This window comes from Anoplolepis gracilipes, chromosome 2 (genome assembly GCF_047496725.1).
Source record: "Anoplolepis gracilipes chromosome 2, ASM4749672v1, whole genome shotgun sequence".
NCBI lineage: Eukaryota > Metazoa > Arthropoda > Insecta > Hymenoptera > Formicidae > Anoplolepis > Anoplolepis gracilipes.
In genome coordinates, this window is record NC_132971.1 from 21,513,127 (window position 1) to 21,536,999 (window position 23,873).

The following is a 23,873-nucleotide window of genomic DNA, read 5'->3' on the forward strand; positions in this document are numbered from 1 at the left end:
GTCTAATTTAAAACGTCTTTTTTGTTACGTTTTAATGATGGTGTAAAAAAGCGTCATAATATCGTGATTTTTAAGTCATTATTATAAATCGTCCAACTATTACTATTTTTTAACTAAAAACTCATTTAATTTGTTATAATATCTTAAATTATTAAAACAATTTTGTTAATATAATTTTGATATTAACAATTCTCTATACCTCAGGGTCCTAAAATGAATTTTCTCTATAACCTGGGACTTGACATTTGATCATGAATCTTTTCCTCATTAGTCCGTCATTTTTACGTCATTACATCACGTCATATTTGGTGCAAACTGACCATATTTTGAAGTCAAAATGTCGTGTGCTTGCTACCTGGGTCTTTAAGGTGTATTTTTTTCTAGCACTTGCCAAGACGGATGATGTCCGTATCCAGAATTCAGAAAGATATTTTGTGATATTCGATTTTTATTCGTTTGTTTTTTATGAATATGAAATAATAATTAATTAAAAAATTAATTATATGTAAATAGAACCATATAATTTTCTTAATACAAAGAAATTTGAATATGCTTTGAAACACTATCAACGCATCGACGTGTATAAATGACAAGAGGAAATAGATGATAATGACAAAATTTATATTTTTATATATATATATATATATATATATATATATATATCATATATATCATATGCGTATAAAAGGGCTTAGAACTTTATATATTCGTGCGTGCATATGTGTACATTAACAATGATTAAACAAGTTAATTGTTTTGAATTGCAATAAATATGAAAAAATAAATAGAAGAATATATATGACCAAAAAAACAAAAAGATTACAACTGCAATCAAAGTATCGCATATAATCGGCGATTGCAAAATCAAATTTTTTTACGATTTGAAAGAATTTGCGTAGAAATGAAGCGATGCTGTAGGAAAGAAGAAAGGATACGCATAAGAATGCGAATAACGTGCTGGAAGTAATAAGAAAGTTGGAGACGTAAATTGAAGTAAGTAAAATCTGTTTTTCTCTTGAAAAGTTGTCATTTTGATACGAAAACGTTCTCGTTTTACATAGGCAAGCCATTGTACATAGCAAATTGTAATAAACTCTATGTAATACAAATAACATCCTCCATTCTTCAACTTGTGTTCTCCCCTTTCGCAATGAGATCACTGTCTGAGAATCGGAGTTTAGTTTCATGTATATATATATATATATACATATATATATATATATATATATACATAATATTCAATGATTTATTTTCGATAAACATACACAACAAGAGATTTTGTATTTTTTTTTTTCTCTTTTTTTCTTTTTCTTAACCGCGTGTCCAAAGGCACACACTTCTTTACACATACATCTCGTATATAATACAGTAATATACAAAATTAACTTTTTATAATCTTCTATAAATGGCGACGCTTTGTCTCTTCCGCGTCATTAATTTATAATGTACAAAGCGCGTATGCGAATGTATCGTAGTGTATTCGTAAACCTGCGCCACGTGTGATTTATGCGACCCTGCTCCGACAGCTAGAAAAATTCAGTTTCGACAAATTACGAATAAAATTTTATGCTGAAACTCGAAATTCCTTCTCAGAACACGCAGAGTTATATCGTTTCTTCATACCGTTCGATTGTTTCTATCTATATATTTGGCGCCAAAAATGCTTTTTCAAACAAATATATTTGCATAATTTTATCTGTCGAGGCATTCCTGAAATCATCTGTCATTCAGATCATCTGTCTATTCGAGCGCGATATATTGAAAGAAAGATGGCTAGATTGTGTGGCTAGAAAAGAGTTGAAATAAATCATTAATTTTAAAAGGAATGAGTTTTTAATGATTTTTTTTTTTTCAATTCATCGATTCTTTACGTATTTATTTACTTAAGTGCACCGACGAAAATCTCTCGTTATCGAATTATATGAAAATGTATCTTAGCAAAAAATGCTACGCTAAACGCATCTAATTCTGATCTTCTAATATTGATTTCTTGACGACCGATGACAATGGAAAACAATTTTGTATCTTAGCACACATTTTGATATCGATTGCGTTTCGCCACGTTTGATTGATCGCGTTACTCGCATAAAAATTGGGCGCACCGGGCAGGATCGGATAGCACGTTAAATTCGTTTAGAGTTTAGAGTAACTCGACTGCGTCCGTATAAGAGAGTTTACAGCCTGCTGATCGCAGTAACGAGAGGTAGAGAGCATAGAATATCTCAGAATAATTATGATCAAGGTTGATACATGATTAATTCGCAATATTTATAAAGATGTTTTACTATATTATTTATTATTTCAAATGTTTCTCTCTCTCTCTCTCTCTCTCTCTCTCTCTATCTCGTATATTTTTAGAAAAATGTATAATAAAAAACAATATTTTTAATTTAATTGAATTAACATTGTCAACATATTCTCACACGCAATATTTTATCTAACATAAAAAATATGTTTAAAAAAAAAGCAAAAGAGAGAGAGTGAGATTTATTTTACTTTTATTATTTCTTTCTGTTTAGTTTAAAATTTTTTTTAAAAACAAATATAATTAAAATCGAATTTACGTGTAGCAACCCCGATCGCCGAAAAAGACAATGGAATGTACAAATGTCCATATACACTCGTCAGGCGAGGATTCATTCAGATTTCACAATGCGACAGTCGAGAGTTCGATTCGCGGCGAATATAATTGTCGACTAATTTGACACCGATTGTTGGCTAAGAATTCAGCTCGATCTTAAAGAAAGACGGTGCTTCTTCCAGCCAGCGCACATGTCAGCAACAATGTCATCACTAGAAGACGTAGACTTGATCTAGCGTTTGTCGCCGAACCGCACTGTTCCTTGATCTCGCTCTCCCGGGGATGCGATCGTATACAGGATTGCGGTCTCTTTCGCTTGAGGGCCGTGAACGCCTTCTGGCAGACCAGACTGCTGTTATCGTACATCACCTCCTCGGGCGTGATGCTCAACGTCGGCGACGACGTGTCACCGCAGCCTATGTTCACCACCACCAGTAGCAAATTGCTGAAGCTCACTTGCTGCACCACATACGGCCGTATGCACTTGTCGTCCGTGTCCACGTCGTACATGTCGAACGAGGTATTGCGCAAATACAGATACACCTGTTTACACCAAATTCATGAATAACGATGCGTAAATGTTGAAGAATAAAGCAAATCAGTAAAAATTGCCTTATTGTATTAAAGTTACAAAGTTATTTATAATGGGACGTTTTCCCAGGTAGCAAGCACGTGTCATATTGACATCGAAAACTGGTTGTTTCTGGTTCAATGACGTTCACGTGACCAAATAATATCAAATTTAAAACGTCTTTTTTGTGACATCTTAATAATGTCGTAAAAGAACGTCATAATATCGTGTGATTCTTAAGTCATTATTATAAATCGCCCAAGTATTACTATTTTTTAACTAAAAACTCGTTTAATTTTTTATAATATTTTAAATTATTAAAACAATTTTGTTGATATAATTTTGATACTCACAATTCTCTATACCTCAGGACCCTAAAATGAATTTTCTCTATAACCTGGGACTTGGAACCTAACCATCGTGACATTTGATCATGAATCTTTTCGTCATTAGTTCGTCATTTTTACGTCATTACATCACGTTATATTTGGTTCAACTCACTATATTTTGACGTCAAAATATCGTGTGCTTGCTACCTGGGTTACTATATTATTTATTATATAAAATGTTTCTCTCTCGTATATTTTTAGAAAAAAGTATAATAAAAAACAGAGTTGGAAAGTGACGCGTTACTTGCAACGTCGTTACTGTTACAGTTATTTTTTTTCGGTAACAAATTTTGGTAACAAATTTTGTTTGTAACGAAAAAAGTAACTTTGTTACATTTTTCGATAACAAGTAACGAAATTTACAGCTACTTTTATCGTTACTTTCCAGATAGCACGTGTTTTTAAAAGATGCTTAAATGACAACTTAAAGACGTCTTATTGTTTTTTAAATATCTTTAAAATGATGTAATTTCTAATTAATGATCTTTTGGCCTTTCTGTGTTGTCTGAGATTTTTTTCAAGTATACTTGAATATATTATTTTTTTTTTACCAATATAATTTTCAAATAAAGAAACGTAGATATTTTTCGTTTCATACATATGTGCGCATTTTATATAGTACATGTAACGTATACTATAGATACATGTGTACATATGCGTGAAATGGAATTAGGGATTAATATGAATATTAAAATGCAGTATCACATAGAAACTGCATAGAATCTCTTTCTAATATCTTTCTACTTTGTAAAAAAACATTCAAGTAGATAAGACAGATAATTCAATGATTAGTGGAGAATTCGATATTATGAAAATTATTGTATCGTGTTAGAATTTTAAAATAAAAAAAAATTAAAGAGACGCGAAGAAAGCGATTTTAACCATATTTACAAATTTATTGAAAGTAAACTATAACAATAAGAAAATTATTTTTATATTATATTTACATTTACAGAATCTAAAAGAGTTTAAGAAAGCTTTGTTTACACTGTTTTTTTAAAGTTTGTCTTATTTAAAGTAATTTATTATTATAAAAATTATTATACACTTTATATCAAAGTTGTATCATTTCAATTACTTTACTGTAAAATAATGCTCAAAAATTTTTAGTATATATTAAAAATTTGATTTTGTATTAAAAAAATTGTTATGTAAAGTTTATATTGTATACAAAAAAAGTAACGGAAACTGTAACGATTTGTTACTTTGTGAGTAACAGTAACGGTAACTTTTAAGTAACGAGTTACTTTTAAGAAGACTTCTTTACAATTTAAATTCTTCTACATTGTTGATATGAAAATTACTCCTACTAAATTATTAACTATTGAATTTTCACAAATGTGTACCTATTTTTTAATTACACTTATTAATTATTTAAATAAATTTCAACTCATTTATTTTGTTAAGCATTTGAACGGAGATTGACATATTTTGTTGTCTCTATTCAAGATTGTCTTTTCTTGATCATCAACTATAACGACACATTTGCAGATGTTTTAATCTCGCTTTATGTCTCGGTATTGATCGAACACAACGGATTATAAATATTAATAGATTATGATATAATGCTTAATAATATCTGAATTCAAATTTACCTCTTTATCGCACACTTCTAGACGGGTACGATTGATCAGAATGTTTTGGCTGAAGAGTCGATCTTCCTTCGGATCAACTGGCGAAGGTTTATCTTCGCTTTCGTGATCATCGTCGTGGACAGCGGTCTCTTCGTCATTGACAAAGCCATATGCCCCTGCATAATCAGGCTCCAATATGCCCGTCTTTGCCCAAGCCCAAGCGGCTTGACTAACCATCCATGACATTGCCTTCTGGAGATGCTTCCACGGCTGCGGCACAACAATTTTGGAGCAAATAAAACTTTGCAGAAATAATTGTTAGAGTACTGTTTTTCAATTATATTTCTTCAAGTAGGAAAAGAAATATTTGCACACACATATGTTTTTAACCAAGATTTTTTCTTAATTTTTCAAACAGGATAGCAGATAGAGATTTTCCCAGGTAGCAAGCACACGACATTTTGACGTTAAAATATGGTCAGTTCGAACCAAATATGACGTGATGTAATGACATAAAAATGACGGATTAATGTCACAGATGACAATGACGACATTTCAAGACGTTAAAAAGACGTGACTTTATGACCATTTTATACCTATTAGTGACATTTTAATGACATTTGATCATGAATCTTTTCCTTTAACGTGAACTCTTTAACGTAAAAAATGAAAAATTCATTCACAAATATTAAATTCGTTAATAAAACTTTTCACTTTTCACGAGTTCACGCTAGAAGAAAAGATTCTTGATCCAATGTCACGATCAAGTCCCACGTTATAGAAGAAATTCATGTTAGGACTCTAGAGGAATAGAGAATTGTTAACAACAAAATTATATTAACAAAATTGTTTTAATAATTTAAGATATTAAAAAAAATTAAATGAGTTTTTAGTTAAAAAATAGTAATACCTGGGCGATTTATAATAATGACTTAAGAATCACACGATATTATGACGTTTTTTTTACAACATTATTAAGACGTTTTAAATTAGACATTATTTGATCAAGTGACGTCATTGAACCAGAAATAACGAGTTTTCGACGTCAAAATGACATGTGCTTGCTACCTGGATTTATTTATCGGCTTTTCTAAAACCGAAATATTCAATGTAAAATATTATTACAAGTGAAATTCTTACTGTGAAGAGTGCATTGCCTGCGTTTTTGGTCTGCGTATTCTTGCAGCAGACCGCTTGATAATCGAAAATTCTTATTCTCTCGAAGACACCTTCCTTGACTAAGTTGATCATTATCGAACCTCTGACCTTACCGAAGAATTTACCGGCGTCCGTTTCGTCTTCGGCGGCGACTATGTAACCGTTATTGTCAATTAAATAACATGCCCAGGCATCATCGCCGCAATGCCTGTTACAATTGCCAAGTCCCTCGCAGCTGAACGTTATGTTCTGAAAAAGCGCTTGCAAGGCAGTGTGCTGGAACTGAAAGCCGACCACTGCGACTGGCGCCTTCTTCATCTTCTCGGTTCCTGTGGATTTATTTTTTTTACAGATTTAATATATTTTTTTGTCAGTCATGTATAATTTAAATTATTATAAATAAGTAATAAGATCTTCTTTACAATTTAAATTCTCCTACATTGTTGATATCAAAATTATTCCTATTAAATTATTAACACTATTGAATTTTCACAAATGTGTACTTATTTTTTAATTACACTTATTATTTACTGAATTTCGACTCATTTATTTTGTTATTTGAATATAGAAATCTATCATTCTTGAATAAATCTATAATTCCTAAAATTTGCTTTAGACAATTTAATATTTAATGTGAATTATATACATATATATGAATTATTAATTCAAGCTAATTTACTGAACGCCTTATCTTGATGTCCAGAAAATTTTGTAGACAACTTGGATAAAGAATAAATTTTATTGTTTAAAATTTAACCTAACATGACAATATATTTACTTAATATAAAAGTTTTGCAATTTATACACACAAAATAAGATAGGTTGTACTGCTAGGAATTGTACGAAGGAATATTTGTGAACTTTTAGAAATGACGTCTGACGTGAGTTTGTGTTTCAATCTCGCACATTCACGGATGCACGAGAGTAATTTTTTACAGATTTGGAAAATCTTTTTCATTGGGGTTCTAAAGTCATTTCCAAAAGTTTACTAATATTCTATTATGTTATTCCAAACGCGGACGCTATATCTTCTTGCACGAACGTACCGTAGAACTTTTTATATTAAATACAATAAATATTGTTACGACGTAAACTGTCATCTTTTAATTTTTTATCATTTTTATAGGAAATTATTGCCCCCCGCGTGTTGTTTTTTATAAATACTTTAATTGTGAAGTAGGATTTATCAATCTTTGTAGCCAAAAAAGAGACTTTCAAAATCTGTAATTCATGTTCTGCCGATAATTTTGAATCCTCTTAAGGACAATTTGAATATTAACTTACCAATAAATACCGCACGACTGGCAGTGACCAGGGTAATGTTGTCGGCACCATTCTCATCGATCGGGATGGAGAAAACAAAGCTCTCCCCATTCACGTAATATTGCTCGACTGCCCGTTTGTACCATACCTCATCGATGGCTCGAGGATACAGCTTGCTAAAATGATCATCCGGTAGTGACACGTTCTCATCCACTGGGAAATCCTGCCACCTGGTCAGCCCGCTGTGCGTGGCCACAAACGCCAGGGTCACCGCGAAACGTTGTTGGAATTCCTTCCTGCGAGAGAGAATACCTTAGAAATGCTGAATCGAGTCGCCTGCTAATCGAATTGGCATTTACTCGCGCTTTTACAGGAGCGTTTTTACATATATATAAATATATATATATATATATATATATATATATATATATATTTATAAACTTGGTTCTATACGATGTATATATAAGCCTCTCAAAATCGTACGCAAGCCCGTACTAACTCTTTTGCGTCATTTTTGAATAATATTTTATGGAAATTCAAATTTGAGTAGAGAACAAGAGGTACTGTAACTATTACTTTGTTTCAATAATTTTGATTAATTATACCGAATAACGGACCACCTCCCCCGATGTCAATGACCTTGACATTGATATTATCAACCCGGAAAAAAAAGTTGGTCATGTCTTACCAAGTATAGTCATATATGGTATTAAATGATAATTAAATAAAGTCATATGATATCATATATGATTTTATTTGCTTATCATATTATCATAAATAACTATATTTGGCAAGATATACTCAGATATTGACAAAATTCATATATGACCAATTTTATATGGACTTTTTTTCCCCGGGAAGGTCATGGCTGTGAGTAAGGTTCTGAAGGTTTTAGGCGGCGTTGGTTGTTTATTAAAAAGCTATTAACAAAAAATGCATAATGAATAATAATATGTAATTTTCGGACACCGCGTGTCCATGTTTCGTATTATATTGTTCAGGGTCGTGACCTTGATAAAAATATATGTCAAGGTCATTGACATCGGGAGGTGGCCCGTTATTCTGTATAATTACCTAATTTTGTATTCGACAATTACTATCTAGAACAAAAACTAGAAAATTTATATTAAAAATCATGACTATTTTCAACCATTAAAAATAAAATTTAACTTTTTTAAATCACTCTATTATTCTTTATTAACTTTTTAATTATCGAATACAAACTAAAACAGTTGTATGTGTGTATGTATGCATTAAAAATTTCTACGACTAAAGAAAAAATTACTTTTTACTTTAATGAATGGCGCAAACGAGCCGACGGATATTCTCAAAAACACTGTTACAACAATCAATTAATCACACGTCAGGAAAGTCCTCTTGCTTTCGCAGTGTTGCTCGCAAAAAGCGTTCCTCCTCTTCAGGCTTCCATTCCTAAAAGATGACGTTTGCCCTACGACAGCTTGCAAGCTAATTTGTGCCGATCTCCAAGTGTCGAAAAACAAGAAGAGAAAAAAAAACAGAATAAGGAGAAGAAAGAGAAAAAAGCCAAGATTATATAATAAAATATATTACTTTACGAAAAACATAGCGAATTAACATTTAATCAAATAAAGGAATCGCGAAAAAATAGTGAAAGATTCTGACAACTTTTCTACGATACTCGAGACAAAATTTCTTTTACTCCAACGCAAGCATAAAGAGCTAAAGAATACAATTTTACAATTTTTGTAAAGGAGAAATGGAAAATAAGAGAGACAAAGTTTAAAACGGATTCTGCGATGGAAAGAGCGAGAGAGCTAAGAAGAGAGAGAGAGAAAGAGAAAGAGAGAGAGAGAGAGAGAAGAAAGATAAGAAAAGAGAGAAGAGTCGGCGCTCGTATTATAGTTTACAATACGAACGATCGCGAGAATTAACTTGTTACTTTCTAAGAATGTAAAGTGCGTTGTGATGGCGTTACCTGGTCATCTGATTCATCAGCCTAGCTAAAGGTCTGCATGGCGTCAAAGTGGTAAGTACATTAGTTAAAAGGAACAGGTGCATTTTCTATCCTCATAAAAATAAGAGAAACAAGACAGATAAATAGAGAGAAAGAGTAAAGAATTGTGCATAAAATAGAAAAACAAAGTAAAACACGGGACGGAGTATTCGTGTGAGTAAAAGTGACCACGTGTAAGTTTTAATTCTGATAAGGAAATAATGGTAGAGAAAGAGTGACGTTTCTCCGTCCTAAAGACGCGCCGAGCAGCGATTAGTCGATTAATCTTTTTTTTTCTACAAAACTTTTTTGATACATTAGTTTTTTTTTTTTTTTTTTTTTTTTTTTTTTTTTTGTAATAGACAATTATGTAAATATCATAATCAAATCTCTGTTTGTTCTAATTTTGCAATACACTTTAAGAATTTATATAACGTTCTGTTAAATTTTTATTACAGTTCCAATTGATATAATTTTTACATTTTGACAAATAATAGGTCTTTGAATAGACTCAACGCCACGTGGCTATGAAATGACGTTTGTTCCAATACAAGTGTAATGTCGATTTCAGGTTGATGATCGATATCACATCAGGATAAAACATTATAAAACGTGAATAATAATAATTTTATTGGAAAATTCGATTGACTAATCGCGTACTCGTTTAGACGCGAATATAACGGAGAAAGGAAAATTCGATCACTGTTTTCACAAGTAGCCTGGCCATGCTGTGTAGAGCTCTTTTACGCCGGCTAATAAATCGAAATTATGCTCACCCTGATTCATCGCGAGTGGAGCTGGGATACGCTGGGGTTTGCTGGGCAAACCACTCGGTTACCTTAGCGTCATACACCAGACTGAGCAGCAAATTCCTGTCGCAGTAGTATGAGAATTTGTCGGTCTTGGAGGGATTGGCTGTCGAATTGACAAAAATATTTTTAGACGCGCAATTAATTTTACAAGCTTGCAAGAATTATAAAAATTAATACATAATAAATTAATTTAATAAAAAGACACAGACATAACGATTTAAAGGATTGTAACGTACTATGAGAACTGTGACTAGAAGCTGCAGCGGAGTATTCCGGCGGCTGGGATCGCTGCTTCATGTCGATCCACTTCCAGCCTGGTTGGCGGGTACGCTTCAAAAAATGTCGGAGCCGCTCCTCCGAGTTATTGAACTTGTTGTGTTCACCCTCGTAGTGGTACCTAGCGTTTGCAACAAGAGATTAGCAACAAGAACTAGCAAGGTTGGGAAGTAACGCGTTACTTGTAACGTCGTTGTTACCGTAACGGTTCAACTTTTTTTCGGCGTTACAAATTTTGTTTGTAACGAAAAAAGTAACTTTGTTACATTTTTCGATAACGAGTAACGAAATTAACAGTTACTTTTATCGTTACTTTCCAGACAGCACGTGTCCTTAAAAGATGCTTGAAAGACAACTTAAAGACGTCTTATTGTATCTTTTAAATATCTTTAAGATGATATAATTTCTAATTAAAGATGATATTTGGCCTTTTTGTATTGTCTGGGATTTTTTTCAAATACACTTGAATATATTATACTTTTTTCGGATATAATTTTCAAATAAGGAAAAGTAGATATTTTTGGTTTTATGCATATGCGCGCATTTTATATAGTACATGTAACGTATACTATAGATACATGTGTACATATGCGTGAAATGGAATTAGGGATTAATATGAATATTAAAATGCAGTATCACATAGAAACTACATAGAATCTCTTCCTAGTATCTTTCTACTTTGTAAAAAAATATTCAAGTAGACAGATAATTCAATGATTAGTCGAAAATTTGATATTATGAAAATTATTGTATCGTGTTAGAATTTTAAAATAAAAAAAAAAATTAAAGAGATGCGAAGAAAGCGAAGAAATTTTAACCATATTTACAAATCTATTGAAAGTAAACTGTAACAATAAGAAAATTATTTTATTTACATTTACAGAATCTAAAAGAGTTTAAGAAAGCTTGTTTAAACTTTTTTTTAAAAGTTTGTCTTATTTGAAATAATTTATTATTATCAAAATTATTACACACTTTATATCAATAGCATTATCAAAATTATGTCATTTTGATTACTTTACTGTAAAATAATGCTCAAAAATTTTTAGTGTTTATATAAAATTTTTAGTATATATTAAAAATTTGATTTTGTATTAAAAAAAATTGTTATGTAAAGTTTATATTGTATACAAAAAAAGTAACAGAAATTGTAACGAAAATTAGTAACGAGTTACTTTCATAAAGTAACTTTGCCAACTCTGACAAATAGATATGTAACGTGTCCTATTCTCTCTAATCGCACTCTTTTGCACTGCCCTCTCATTTTTCCCTTTCTTCTCGAGACTTACTTGCAATACATCCAATAGGGGTGCACCCGCCAGTTATTACCCGCGAAGTAATCTGTCACGTTTTTCCCTACAATAGTTCAATTCATTCAACTTTAACATAAAGGGTCGAGAGGCAGATAAGCGACGAAAGCCCCTTATCTGATTACGAGAAAAATTGAAAATCGAAACACTAGAATCACTTTGATAACATTGATTTTCAATGTTATAAGTGTGTATAAAAGAAAAATTTTGCGTCAATTATCGTGCTCTTCCATTATCGCCAAATATAAATATCATTTTCGTGTATCTATAGTTTCAAAAATTAAATTCATTCGGAAATTGCAATCTTTAAAGTACTACAATAAAATGTGTGAGTTGCAGATTATTTATCGCAATAAATTGAATTTTAATTAAATTTAAAAAGTGTATGATGAGCGTTGAAAAATTTTCCAAATTACATAATTTACAAGATGTAATACTCTGCTTGTTAAAGACGATACACCAATCACTTTTTGCGAAAGCAAACTTTTTCGGAAAATTTAATTACATAAAGCGTCTGGTAATATTGTAATAATCAATTCAACACAATAAAGTTCACTTTCTTTGTCTTTTCGAATCGTATACGGAATAAAACTTTATGATTCGCTTACAACCATCGCATACATGTATATATTTTACATAAAACGAGATTTTAAAGGATCTTTCTTTCTCTTATATCTCAGCACTATAACTTTTGCGAAGGTTTCCACAATTATTGAATATGTCAATCAACTGTGTCAAATATTACTATCTATTTCATTCAATTCTAAAATAACAATAAGTAAAATATTCCCATAATTCATTTGTCAAAATATGCTTAAATATACATATATACAATATAATAATAAATTAAAAATTAAATTTTTACTCAATATTCTGCACGATTAATGTCAGACCTTGGTGTTTGTATCTTCAAGTTAAAAAATGTAATGTTGGCGTTTTCGGAAAAGGATCGATTTAATTTTAAATTGTTTGATAATATTTTATGATTGGGAGCTTTCGTCGCTATAGAATAATGCCAGAAATTTAAAATACGTACCTTTAGCGTGAGATCGATGTATTTCCTCGACAGCATGCATACGATAACTTCCGGTGTGCTCGTGCACGGGTAAACTAACCACCACTGTGAATGGTGTGTCTGTGATTCCCATGTAATCGTATTTTCTCTTCATTCTACCGACGCGTTTCTAAAACAATATGTGATATCAATTGATTTTTGATAAAAAAATTTGACAAAAAAAAAATTATAATACGAATCGAGGGTCTCAGAAAATATGTAACTTAACCCTCAACCTGAACACGTGGGTAACTGGAGTCCGAATTAATTTTTGCACTCTAAAATTACTTAAAAAATTCTAAAAAAATTTACACATCTTCTGTCAAGTTCAAACTAAAAGTTTATATAATAGAGTTAGAGAAAAAATATTTTTAAATACTATATTTTTGTTATTTGTTAGAGCAAGATTTGAAAACATAGATGTTTTATATAAAAATTAATAAAAATTTGAAAAAATAATTTTGAACAAAAAGGCTTCCAGGAATTTTTAGTTCAAAGTTAAAAATTTACGAAAAAAATACTATATGTCCATAGCTTTAAAAAAATATAATTATTTAAATGATCGAAAGTGGGTAATTTTATAAAAAAAATGTCTTTTTTCTGAGGAAAAATTTTCTTTTAATCTTTAGATAATTTAATTGAAAGAAAAGTGAAAACAAAATGTAATTTACATTACAATCTACAGTATAAAAGTTGATTACGAAAGTTGACAACCCCTGTTTGTTGCTCGTTATCATTAACAAAAGATACTTTTCGCTTGAAAATAAATGAACCCAATAGAAATCAAAGCAATTTGTTTCTTTTTTAGGGAGATTATCATTGTAAATTTATAACTTATTTTTATAAAAAAAAAACGATTAACAGCAAAAAAATAATATTTTTAAAAAAATTCACTTATTCACCCTTTCTTATTTAATATACATAAAGCGAATACGTGGGTCATTTGTGTCTGCTTCAGATTTAGATTCGCCAGCACTTTGCACTGAATGAACCGTTTAAATTGTCCTTTCAGTTACAAGTCTCTTTTGACATAAACTTTCTTTTGAATAAGTTTCCAACCTCGAGGTTTTATTAATATTTTTTAAAAATAATGGATTGAAAATGACACGAAGGACCCACGTGTTCAGTTTGAGGGTTAATTAAAAATTTTTATTTCTCTAGAAAGAAATTAAACAGAAAAGAGACACCTGTTTCTAAAATGTAAAAATATCGTTTATCGTTCGTTGTAGTACTCACCATATCGTCATAATGATACTTTGTGTGAAGCATCACGCTACCGTTCGTCTGATTCACCACGTCGTTGCGAAACTACAAATGAAAACGAAATAAACTGGTATAATGACTTATTAATTGCTAGCGGCACGTCAAACGTCTAACAACGATGTTGCTCAAGCTTCAAGCGTGCGTGTTATCATTAATGTGTGATCTACGACTTTTATTACAGAAATAACTTTCTTCATTTGCGCTGAAAGTCTACGAGACTTTACAAAGCGATTTCTCATTTATTTACCATAATGATTCCTTCATCGAAATCCCTGGGGCCTCTATCGTGATCCATTAATTCGACCTCTGCCATGTCGACGCTATTATACGCCGGTTTTAAAATGCCCTGGAACTGTTTTTACATTACTTATTTACATCTTCATTTCTATCACTTGTTTATTTTTATTTTATTAATAAAATCAATAACTCAATGTCAATAATAAAATAATGAAAATTGTGACACTCGGTGTAATGTTATATAAATACTAATCAATTTTCAAAATTTAAACACGCCCATATAAATTTATACATGCCCATGCAAAAAGCTCTAAATATAATTTAAAAAAGCATATTTACCACTGGTCGAAGATCGGGATGAATCAGGATAAAACCATTATTGGTCACGATAAAAGCGTAGCCGTTGACGCCGAGCTGTTCCCACGTGAAAGAAATGAAAAAAAAAAAAAAAGAAATCATTGATTATCGTGATTTATATTCATCATATCGTCAATTGATGTACCGTCGGCTTTGTAAAGACCATAATAGATATTAATAGCGTTTTCATGCCACTCTTCTTAATAGAGTCATCATGTTCAAAGTGCCCAAAGGGGCACTTGACCTCTCATTCAAGTAATTTATTTATCACTTTAATATCGTATTGTGTGATCAAACCGTGTACATTTATTTGCATCTTAACTTTGTAATCCCTAATGAATTTAATTTGTATCCACGAGATAATCTCAAGAGTGAATAATAAAGACAGAGTTAAAATAATATAATAAAAACTGTGTATTTTATTTCAATTACTTTCGAGAGATAATATATAATTACTATAAATTTTATATCATTTTTAATCTTAATTTCTATTTTCAATTATAAATCTTTGATATTTAATTTATATTTCAGCTGTTAAATATTCTGGATTGTAATATATCCTTCTTCCTTCACAATTCATTAGTCAGTATTGTTACCAACAATTTATTACAATGATAAAATTAAATCTTTTGTAAAAATAAAGGTAAAATTAAAGTAAAAATTAAGTTAAAATAATATAATGAGAACTGTGTATTTTATTTCAATTACTTTCGAGAGATAATATATAACTACTATAAATTTTATATCATTTTTAATCTTAATTTCTATTTTTAATTATAAATCGTCCAATTATAAATCTTTGATATTTAATTTATATTTCAGCTGTTAAATATTGTGGATTGTAATATATCCTTCTTCCTTCACAATTCATTAGTCAGTATTGTTACCAACAATTTATTATAATGATAAAATTAAATCTTTTGTAAAAATAAAGCGAACTTAATTCGTGTAATATATATTGCTCACCATGTGTGGTATCATTAGCTTCTCGATCTCTTCGATCGGTACATCCGTGCCGGCAACACCGAGGAGATTGGCGATCATCGTCTGCGCAGACAATTATCGACACATTTATTAAAGAACCTGTCGCGTTGCGTGACACCGCTATCATGTCATGACAACGTTGATATGTCGAAATAAATTACGAATTATCATCATCACCAAGTCGCATAACCAGAAGCGTATCTACCTTCTCCAACAACGTTCTATCACAATGAGTTCGTCTACAGAAACACGCTTTATATGTATGTTAAGAAACCATATGTGCGAAAAATAATCACCCCCTCGCGTGTGTATGATAATGATAAGTATGCAATTATTTTTAATTGATGATAAGGTATATGTAAAACTCTTTTTAAAAAAATGTGAATATTAAATGAGAAAATGTTTGTCTGAATTATTATAGATGTTGATAAATTTTTAATTGTCTATTATATTATAAATTTCATAGCAAAATAATTATTGCAAAATATCTTGAATAAAATAATTCTTTTTAAAATTAGAATATCTGTTACGTATGTATTGTACAAAACCATAATGGAAAAAATAATTGGAATAATTGAAAAATAAACTAAAATTGAAAAATAAGTAGAATAATTGGAAAATTTATTAATATTATAAATATATATGTAAAAATATATATTGTGAATATTGAAATTGCATTTGTATTTCTTATCGGAAATGTGTAAAAAATTGCGCGCGAGAGGGACGAGCAATAAAAGAGTGTGAGTCTCTTGCGATTAGACGCAATAACTAGTTCAACTACTGTCTCAATTGTGTATGATATAATAAGAAAATAATAATGATACACAATAAAAACTATAATAATTAAACAACAAATTCTCTCTATAATTAATTAACAACATCGGACCAGGCTATCCTAAGTGTTAGTTCAAGTAACAATTAGCTCTGTTCTTTCAAAGTGACGACCTTCCTCTCTCTCTTTCTCTCTCTCTCTCTCTCTCTCTCTCTCTCTCTCTCTCTCTCTTTCTCGTTCTCTCTCGTTCTCTCTTTCTCTTTATTTTTTATTTCATAAAAAAATTTAGAATATTTTACGTGAATATCATATATGAATACGATATTATAGAAATTATATTATAGATATTATAGAAATAATGCCAATCGCGTGCATATCATATAGAAAAAAAAATTTTTTTATTTAATTAATTTCAATGCCACACTAAAAAAGATTAATTACGATACTTTTTAAAGAGACAGAGGTCATCGCTTGAATTAGTTCTACGAATGTCTCTGACTAATGAAATCTAGCACTCAATAAAACTGTCAAATTCGTATTCGTGTACTCGTGCGTGTCTGCTGTTACTCGCGATGGAAGAAGCAAGTGACAGGAAGAAGTAATTAATTATCATCATCGTAATTATCATCAAAATAAATTATTGCGTTATTTTTTCGTGTTGCATCATTAAAGCGGAATCTTTCAAAAGTCCAATCAACTTGAAAACAATTTGTGAATCTCCTTTTCGGAATTCTTTACTTGCTTCTTCGATTCAATATCTTTCTCTCGCATTATAGAAATATATAGTTATAATCACTGCAGAAACGATCTCTACGAATCAATCTTTACGAGGATTCTTTTTCGTTGTACGCAATCCAACAGGCGGGCAGGACTTTGCCTTTTTTTTTTTTTTTTTCTACTCGTCTCGACAGGACACAGGGTAGACTAACGTACCTAAACCTACCTAATGACTTGAAATAATCCCAATAACTAGTATTATAGATTAACACAAGATACCAGAGAGTTGAATGTGGACCTAAAAGAGATCTATGCGCGTCAACGACCTCGTTCCAACACGCTTTTATATCGCGATTATATATTTTTACTGTCATAAATACCGATGGTTTAAAAATCTTTTTCTCGCCAAAGTAGAAGGCCAAGGAAATTTGGAAATAATCGCGAAATAAGTATTCTTCGAAGTTTGAGGAGTGTTTAACGAATAATGAATTAAGATTCGTTAAACGAGTACAAGTTCAATGGCAAAGATGAGATCGTAGGTCGTCGGTCGCGCGAAAAAAACGAAAGATAAAAATATACAGGTAAAAAATATACTATATATGCATCATAGAGCAACGTTGCTTGAGCTTTTTGTTTTAGCTGCCAACCTCTCTTGTCTCTGTCACCCAGTATGCTTCGTTCACCAGCACCTGCCTTGTGATGTTCTGTGGACAAAGAGGGACTTAAAACCGAAGCAAGTGCAGGATAAATCTATACCTCAAGGATATGTGATTCGCGAGGGACTTTTATATCTCTCGTATATCTGTCGTTTTCGTCAACAAATCATTTCGCATTTAGTCGTATTTTCATAATATATATTTCGAAGAATTAATGAGAATGTCGCGACGAATGTGATTCGATATATGAAAGTGCAAAGAGCAGACAAGGGGAAGAAAAGAGAGAGCGAATGATATTTAATAATGATTGCTGAAGAGAAGTTATTTTGATTCGAACTTGATCCTTTATCGACAACGTATGAACATACGATTGTCGCCTTTTCGCCAGTAGATTTTTCACGTTGTACGATATCGAACGATATAACGGACGATTGGAAACCTTACCGCGTTCTCACGTCGATCGAACACTGGCATGCTGACCGAGGTCATCAGCTTGTACTTCTGCAATTCGCTCGTCTGATCGTGCTGCTTCTGCTTCCTCAAACATCGCTGCTCCATGTTGAGGTTCTTGTTCTTGTGGTGCAGAAAGCGATCTTCTTGCTCCTTACTCTCACGCTGCTCCCATAACCAATCCGTCATTTTTGGATCCGTCACGTCGGCGTAAACCGGCGTCCAGATGGCCGGGTGATCCGTGCGGCCCAGTACCAGAGGCCTCGCCATCACCGGCACGTACTTTAACACCTAACGGATCCGAAAAGTCTACGTAATCTCACAAACATTTCACAATTTGTTTAAATAAATAAATTTGCAAAATACCCTCTTCTAATATCAAAATAGCAAGTATAATCAGCTAACGAGTCATACTTCAAAAAATATTTATCAAATATTTAGCTTCCCAGGTAGCAAGCACGTGTCATTTTCACGTCGAAAACTAGTCATTTCTGGTTCAATAACGTCACGTGACCAAATAATGTCTAATTTAAAACGTCTTATAAATCGCCCAAGTATTACTATTTTTTAATTAAAAACTCATTTAATTTTTTATAATATCTTCAATTATTAAAACAATTTTGTGCATAATTTTGATATTGACAATTCTCTATATCTCAAGGTCCTAACATGAATTTTCACTATAAGCTAGGCCTTGTTCATGACATTTGATCATGAATCTCTTCCTCTAGCGTGAAGTCGTGAAAAGTGAAAAGTTTCATTAACAAATTCAATATTTGTGAACGAATTTTTCATTTTTTACGAATTCACGCTGAGAGGAAAAGATTCATGATCAAATGTCATTAAAACGTCAGTAATAGGTCTAAAATGGTCATAAAGTCACGTCTTTTTAACGTCTTGAAATGTCGTCATCGGTCTGTGACATTTTTACTTCATTACATCACGTCATGTTCGAACTGACCATATTTTGACGTCCAAATGTCATGTGCTTGCTACCTGGGTTATTATACTTGTGAGCTGAAGAGCGATATCTTGCAAAGTAAGACTCTTTAGCTCATTATTTACTTTTTTTCACTATTTTTATAAAAATTTCTTGAATAATCTAGTCTTTAGTATTTAAATTTTGCACATCGTGACATTTTATTTCATTAAAGTCCCGATGGTTTATGCTATTTTTCTATCATTTTCTGCCGCACATAATAATATTTGACAAACGTTTCTTATACCATTGAATTCGTTACATTTGCAAAATCTAAAGACAATGATCTTTCGTGCAACTTACCTCTTCTCTTACTTCTGCCGGAGTGCATAGATGCACGTAATATCCTCTGTTCGCACAAGCCATCCACTGCACCTCACGCACATCCGCGACCTCGCGGCCGATTAAATAAGTGAATACTCTAACGGGCATGTCGGCCTTCAGCGGCTCGTCCGGGTTGTCTTTCCAATTGTACGCTTCGAAGATCTCCTTGAAGTTGTATGGCACTCCATCGGTGATCAGCATAATCGCCTGATTGCATCTGGCACCCTCTCGTTCGACGCGAAATGTTTCGAGTAGTTCAAAAGCATTAGTCAGGGCCAAAGAAAAGTTGGCGATTCTCTCCGTTTCAACCTCCGCGAGGAGGCGTTTCAATTCGCGCACATTTGCTAGATTCGCCTGGACCAGAGTGTCGTTGAAGCACGGCACTACCTGCAAATTTGTCAATTAATTAATAATTTAATATAATAATTACCACTTGGGAGAGTTGCTAAATGAAGATGGTAGAGGAATAGAGGTGATGAGAAGAATAGAAAGAGAGAAAGAAAATATAGGAAAGGAGAAGGTTAAACGAAAGTAAAGTGAGAAAGGTTGAATTCAGTTGGGACTGTGCATTTTGATTTTGATTTTGATATTGATCTTGATTTTAATTTTAATCTTGAATTTTTGAATGTTAAAATTTTTTTTATTTCGAAATTTTGAATTTGAAAAATTTAAATTTTAGTAAGTTAATTTAATTTAATTTGAATTGATTGGACTTTAGAATTTTTGAGTTAATTTTAAGTTGATTTTAATTTTGATTTTGATTTTAAGTTTTAATTTTAAGTTTAATTTAAGTTTAATTGTAATTTCTTATTTTAATTTGAATTTTGAGTTTAGCTTAAAATTCTGGATAAAAATAAATTAACAGGTTTTGCCTCAAGAAATTATAGATTATATAGTTTATGTATGTATATGTTTGTATAAATAGATATTTATATTTATAGTTAGATGTTTATATTTATATATATATATATATATATACATATATATTATATTTATCATATTTTCAATATTTTATGAAGTTATTTAGTTTATTTCAGTTTAGTTTATTTTATTTTATATGGGATATATTTTTTGATTATATTTAGTAGAATTAGTAAGCATATGGTTTATAGAATTCAAAATATGAAATGGTTATATATAAATACGTAAAACATGGAAGCTGGAAGCCATTCTAAGCCAAAAGGCAAGGATTAAGAATAAATAAAAATAATAATAATAATAATATGATAATTTAATCTGATTATAATATTTTATAAAAACGATATGCTCACAGAAGTTATTTTTATTGGATCTGTAAAATGTGCAATTTGAATTAAAGTTTGTTTTTAGATTTATGAATATTTAACATGTCAAACTTTTATTTAAATTAATTTAATTATTGATTTAATTTAAATATTGATTGATTTAACTTTTCTTATAGATATCGATTTTTTTCGTAACATGTTTGAATTTTCCTGCATTAAACCCGTGTTCTCTTATCGAAATTTTGTGACATATTATCTTCAATCTTTCCGATATTTTCTCCATATCTCTTCTAAAATTTCAATCTACAATTACTTGAGTAATTAATTTTTCAATTTTCCAAGTATGCTATTTCTTGAACTAACATTAATTCCTTAACTGATTGAATAATCTCGGATCAATTATCGTTACCTCTTTGGTCACGTTTGAGAACGTAATGATGTTGACAAAGTCGTTGTTGCCGAGAGTGTCGAGGATATTGTTGATCACGTGTCTAGCGATCTCCCGCCGTATACCCGTCATACTGCCCGAAGTGTCCATCAGGATGAGAATATCTTTGGGACTGGTGGCCGCTTCGATATACCAGCTCCTCGTCCTGCAGTCGAACAGATCCACTGGCTCCATGTACCAATTCATAGCGGGATACTGGCGCATGAAGCCTGTCGCGCTACCAAAGTACTGCCAGGACAATGATGGGTCCTGCTCGTAGTTGTTGGCGAAGATAGGATCGAGCTTTTCGGACCAATGGATCGCTCGGATGACGTCTGGCGCGCGCTCGTACACATTCGTCGGCACATGCACTGCCGACATACTGAGATTCACCTGGCCGCCAAAGTTAAGACTATACGTCACTGCGATGCTGTTGTTTTTTGCGTTAATAAACTCGTAGGATTCCAGTGGGTCAGTCTCCATGGACGATAGCGCCGACTGCTCCGCTGTGTCCATTATTCTCTGAAAGAACCAAGGTTAATTAATCACACGTGCGGCTGTAATTTAAACAAATAAAGCTTCCGAATGGTTCGTACACGGACATTAAATAACTTTACGACTGATAAAAGAGAGAGAGAAAGTCGCACCTTGATAGCCGAGATCTTGGACTCCATCATAATCTTGATGTCCTTAGCGATCTCGTGGACGAGGGCAGATCCGTCACGTGGCGTTAACTTGCCATTATTTTCCAATTCCTTTTTGTAGTTCTCTTGAAATTTCTCCACCTTCGTCACGAATTTGCCTAATTGCGACAGCTCGAAGCCCAACTTGTGCGCCCATGTCTTCACCCTATTATGTGTAAAACGGAATGAAATAATTATAATAATATAATAATTATTATCGTAGGAATTATATAATTTTTATTAAAAAACTATTCTGGAATCAATATATTTTTATCATTTTATGTATAATTAAAAAATTTGAATATATATATTATCTTATATTATATTCTCTTATTTTATATTTTCAATAATGTACAATGTATGCCATTTTGTTAGATGTATCAGGAAAATACTTGCAATATATAGAAAATTACATCACGATTATATCATCCTTTACATTATCGTACCTTTTACGATAATAAACATATTTTTCATATTTATATGAATAAATTAAAGAATTTGTATTTTTGCTAAAAAAATGTAAATTTAAAAAACACAGTAATTAATCATATTTAAATCGAACACGCTAATAATGAATGAATACGATTGTAGTAATTTTTGCTTCTCTCATCTTATGTTTTCAATAATACGCAATGTGTACTATTTTACTAAATATCAATAATATGTATCATGCAGAAAAATATTTATATAAATATAAAAGTTACATTTACGTTTATATCATCATCATATTTCTTATTTAATCATCTGTTTCTTTTCGCGTAATATTTACTCATATATAATAATTACATAAGTATGTAAATATATAAATATACAATATTTCAATTACATTAACAACATGTTACATTTATAAGATCGTACAATAAATAAAATGCAAATCAAAAAGCAGTTTGTAGACAATAAAAATTAAGTAATCTAATCTAATTGAGCATGACAATAATTTGATAAAGCAACGATAATCTCATTCAAAAGAAATCTATATTATCTCTCGAAAAGAAATGACAAATATAACATTGTAATAATCTGATTCAACATGATAACAATTTGATAACGATAATTTTATTCATGAAAAAAATTCACTTTATCTTTCAAAAAGAAATGATGAATATATAAGTATATATGAACCACTAACTATTTTCCGTACATATCTGAATAAATGAAAGAGTTTGCATTTTTTCTGAAAAAAAAAAAAAAAATATAATAAATTTAAAAACACACAGTAATTAACCACATTAAAATGGAAGGATTGTAGTAATTTTCGCGATAACAAGTATATCTTCAATATAATATAAACGACCGTAAGATTTTTCTTTATTCCTGAAAGTCCGCCTTCTATGAAACGTGTCGTCAACATGACAGTTTCATCAAGAGACACAAGTCCTTCACGGTTGACCTAAATATTATTCGTCATCTCACTAGCGTATATATGAGTATGGCAAAGTCGACCAGAATCGCTTTCGCGCCGTCGTGTTATTAAGAGAATACTATTAGAGGAAACGAACAGACCACGAGGTACGTACGTTTTAAAGGAGATGCTGTCGCTACGATCGGGTGCCTCGATCAGGATCAGGATGATGACGATAGGTATGAAGCAGGGCTTCATAATTTTCCCTGACCACCTTTTCTGGCCACCTTGTTGGTCCGTTCCTCAGATGGAAAAATAGGGGATTGTTTCGCGCGAGGAAACAAAATTGAGTCTCGCGTCTCACATCAATGACAGTCACGTCAATCGTCCTTGTCGTCGACGTCGTTGTCGGCGTCGTCGTGTACGGTGCGCACTCACTAGCTCCGTGGCGACTCACTCGGAGCTTATGCGCCTT

The 23,873-nt window shown here is 31.6% G+C and overlaps 1 protein-coding gene across 2 annotated transcripts; it reads right to left on the reverse strand.

Moving 5' to 3' along the window:
* Positions 1 to 1,007: 1,007 nt before the first annotated feature.
* Positions 1,008 to 23,873, reverse strand: Stj (voltage-dependent calcium channel subunit straightjacket). 2 transcript variants are annotated; one of them, XM_072910636.1, is made up of 17 exons: positions 23,574 to 23,873; positions 22,021 to 22,222; positions 21,356 to 21,895; positions 19,682 to 20,089; positions 18,394 to 18,690; positions 15,787 to 15,867; positions 14,803 to 14,877; positions 14,474 to 14,578; positions 14,200 to 14,271; positions 12,946 to 13,093; positions 11,889 to 11,940; positions 10,560 to 10,720; positions 10,288 to 10,426; positions 7,558 to 7,832; positions 6,256 to 6,602; positions 5,137 to 5,385; positions 1,008 to 3,124 (listed from the first exon to the last, which is right to left on the reverse strand). In XM_072910636.1, the coding sequence occupies exons 1-17, from the start codon at positions 23,654 to 23,656 to the stop codon at positions 2,738 to 2,740; spliced, it is 3,621 nt and encodes a 1,206-aa protein (XP_072766737.1). In that variant the 5' UTR covers positions 23,657 to 23,873; the 3' UTR covers positions 1,008 to 2,737. The 2 variants fall into 2 exon arrangements, with proteins under 2 accessions (XP_072766737.1, XP_072766736.1); XM_072910635.1 differs by having other exon boundaries at positions 11,889 to 11,955.

Bases quoted from the DNA above. Each gene is read 5' to 3' on its own strand.
- Stj (XM_072910635.1), bottom strand. From the start codon at position 23,656: ATGAAGCCCTGCTTCATACCTATCGTCATCATCCTGATCCTGATCGAG. The intron at 14,579-14,802 runs GTAAATATGCTT...ATGTAAAAACAG, and splicing joins ATCCCGATCTTCGACCAGTG to TTCCAGGGCATTTTAAAACC. The intron at 14,272-14,473 runs GTAAATAAATGA...TTTCATTTGTAG, and splicing joins TCGATGAAGGAATCATTATG to TTTCGCAACGACGTGGTGAA.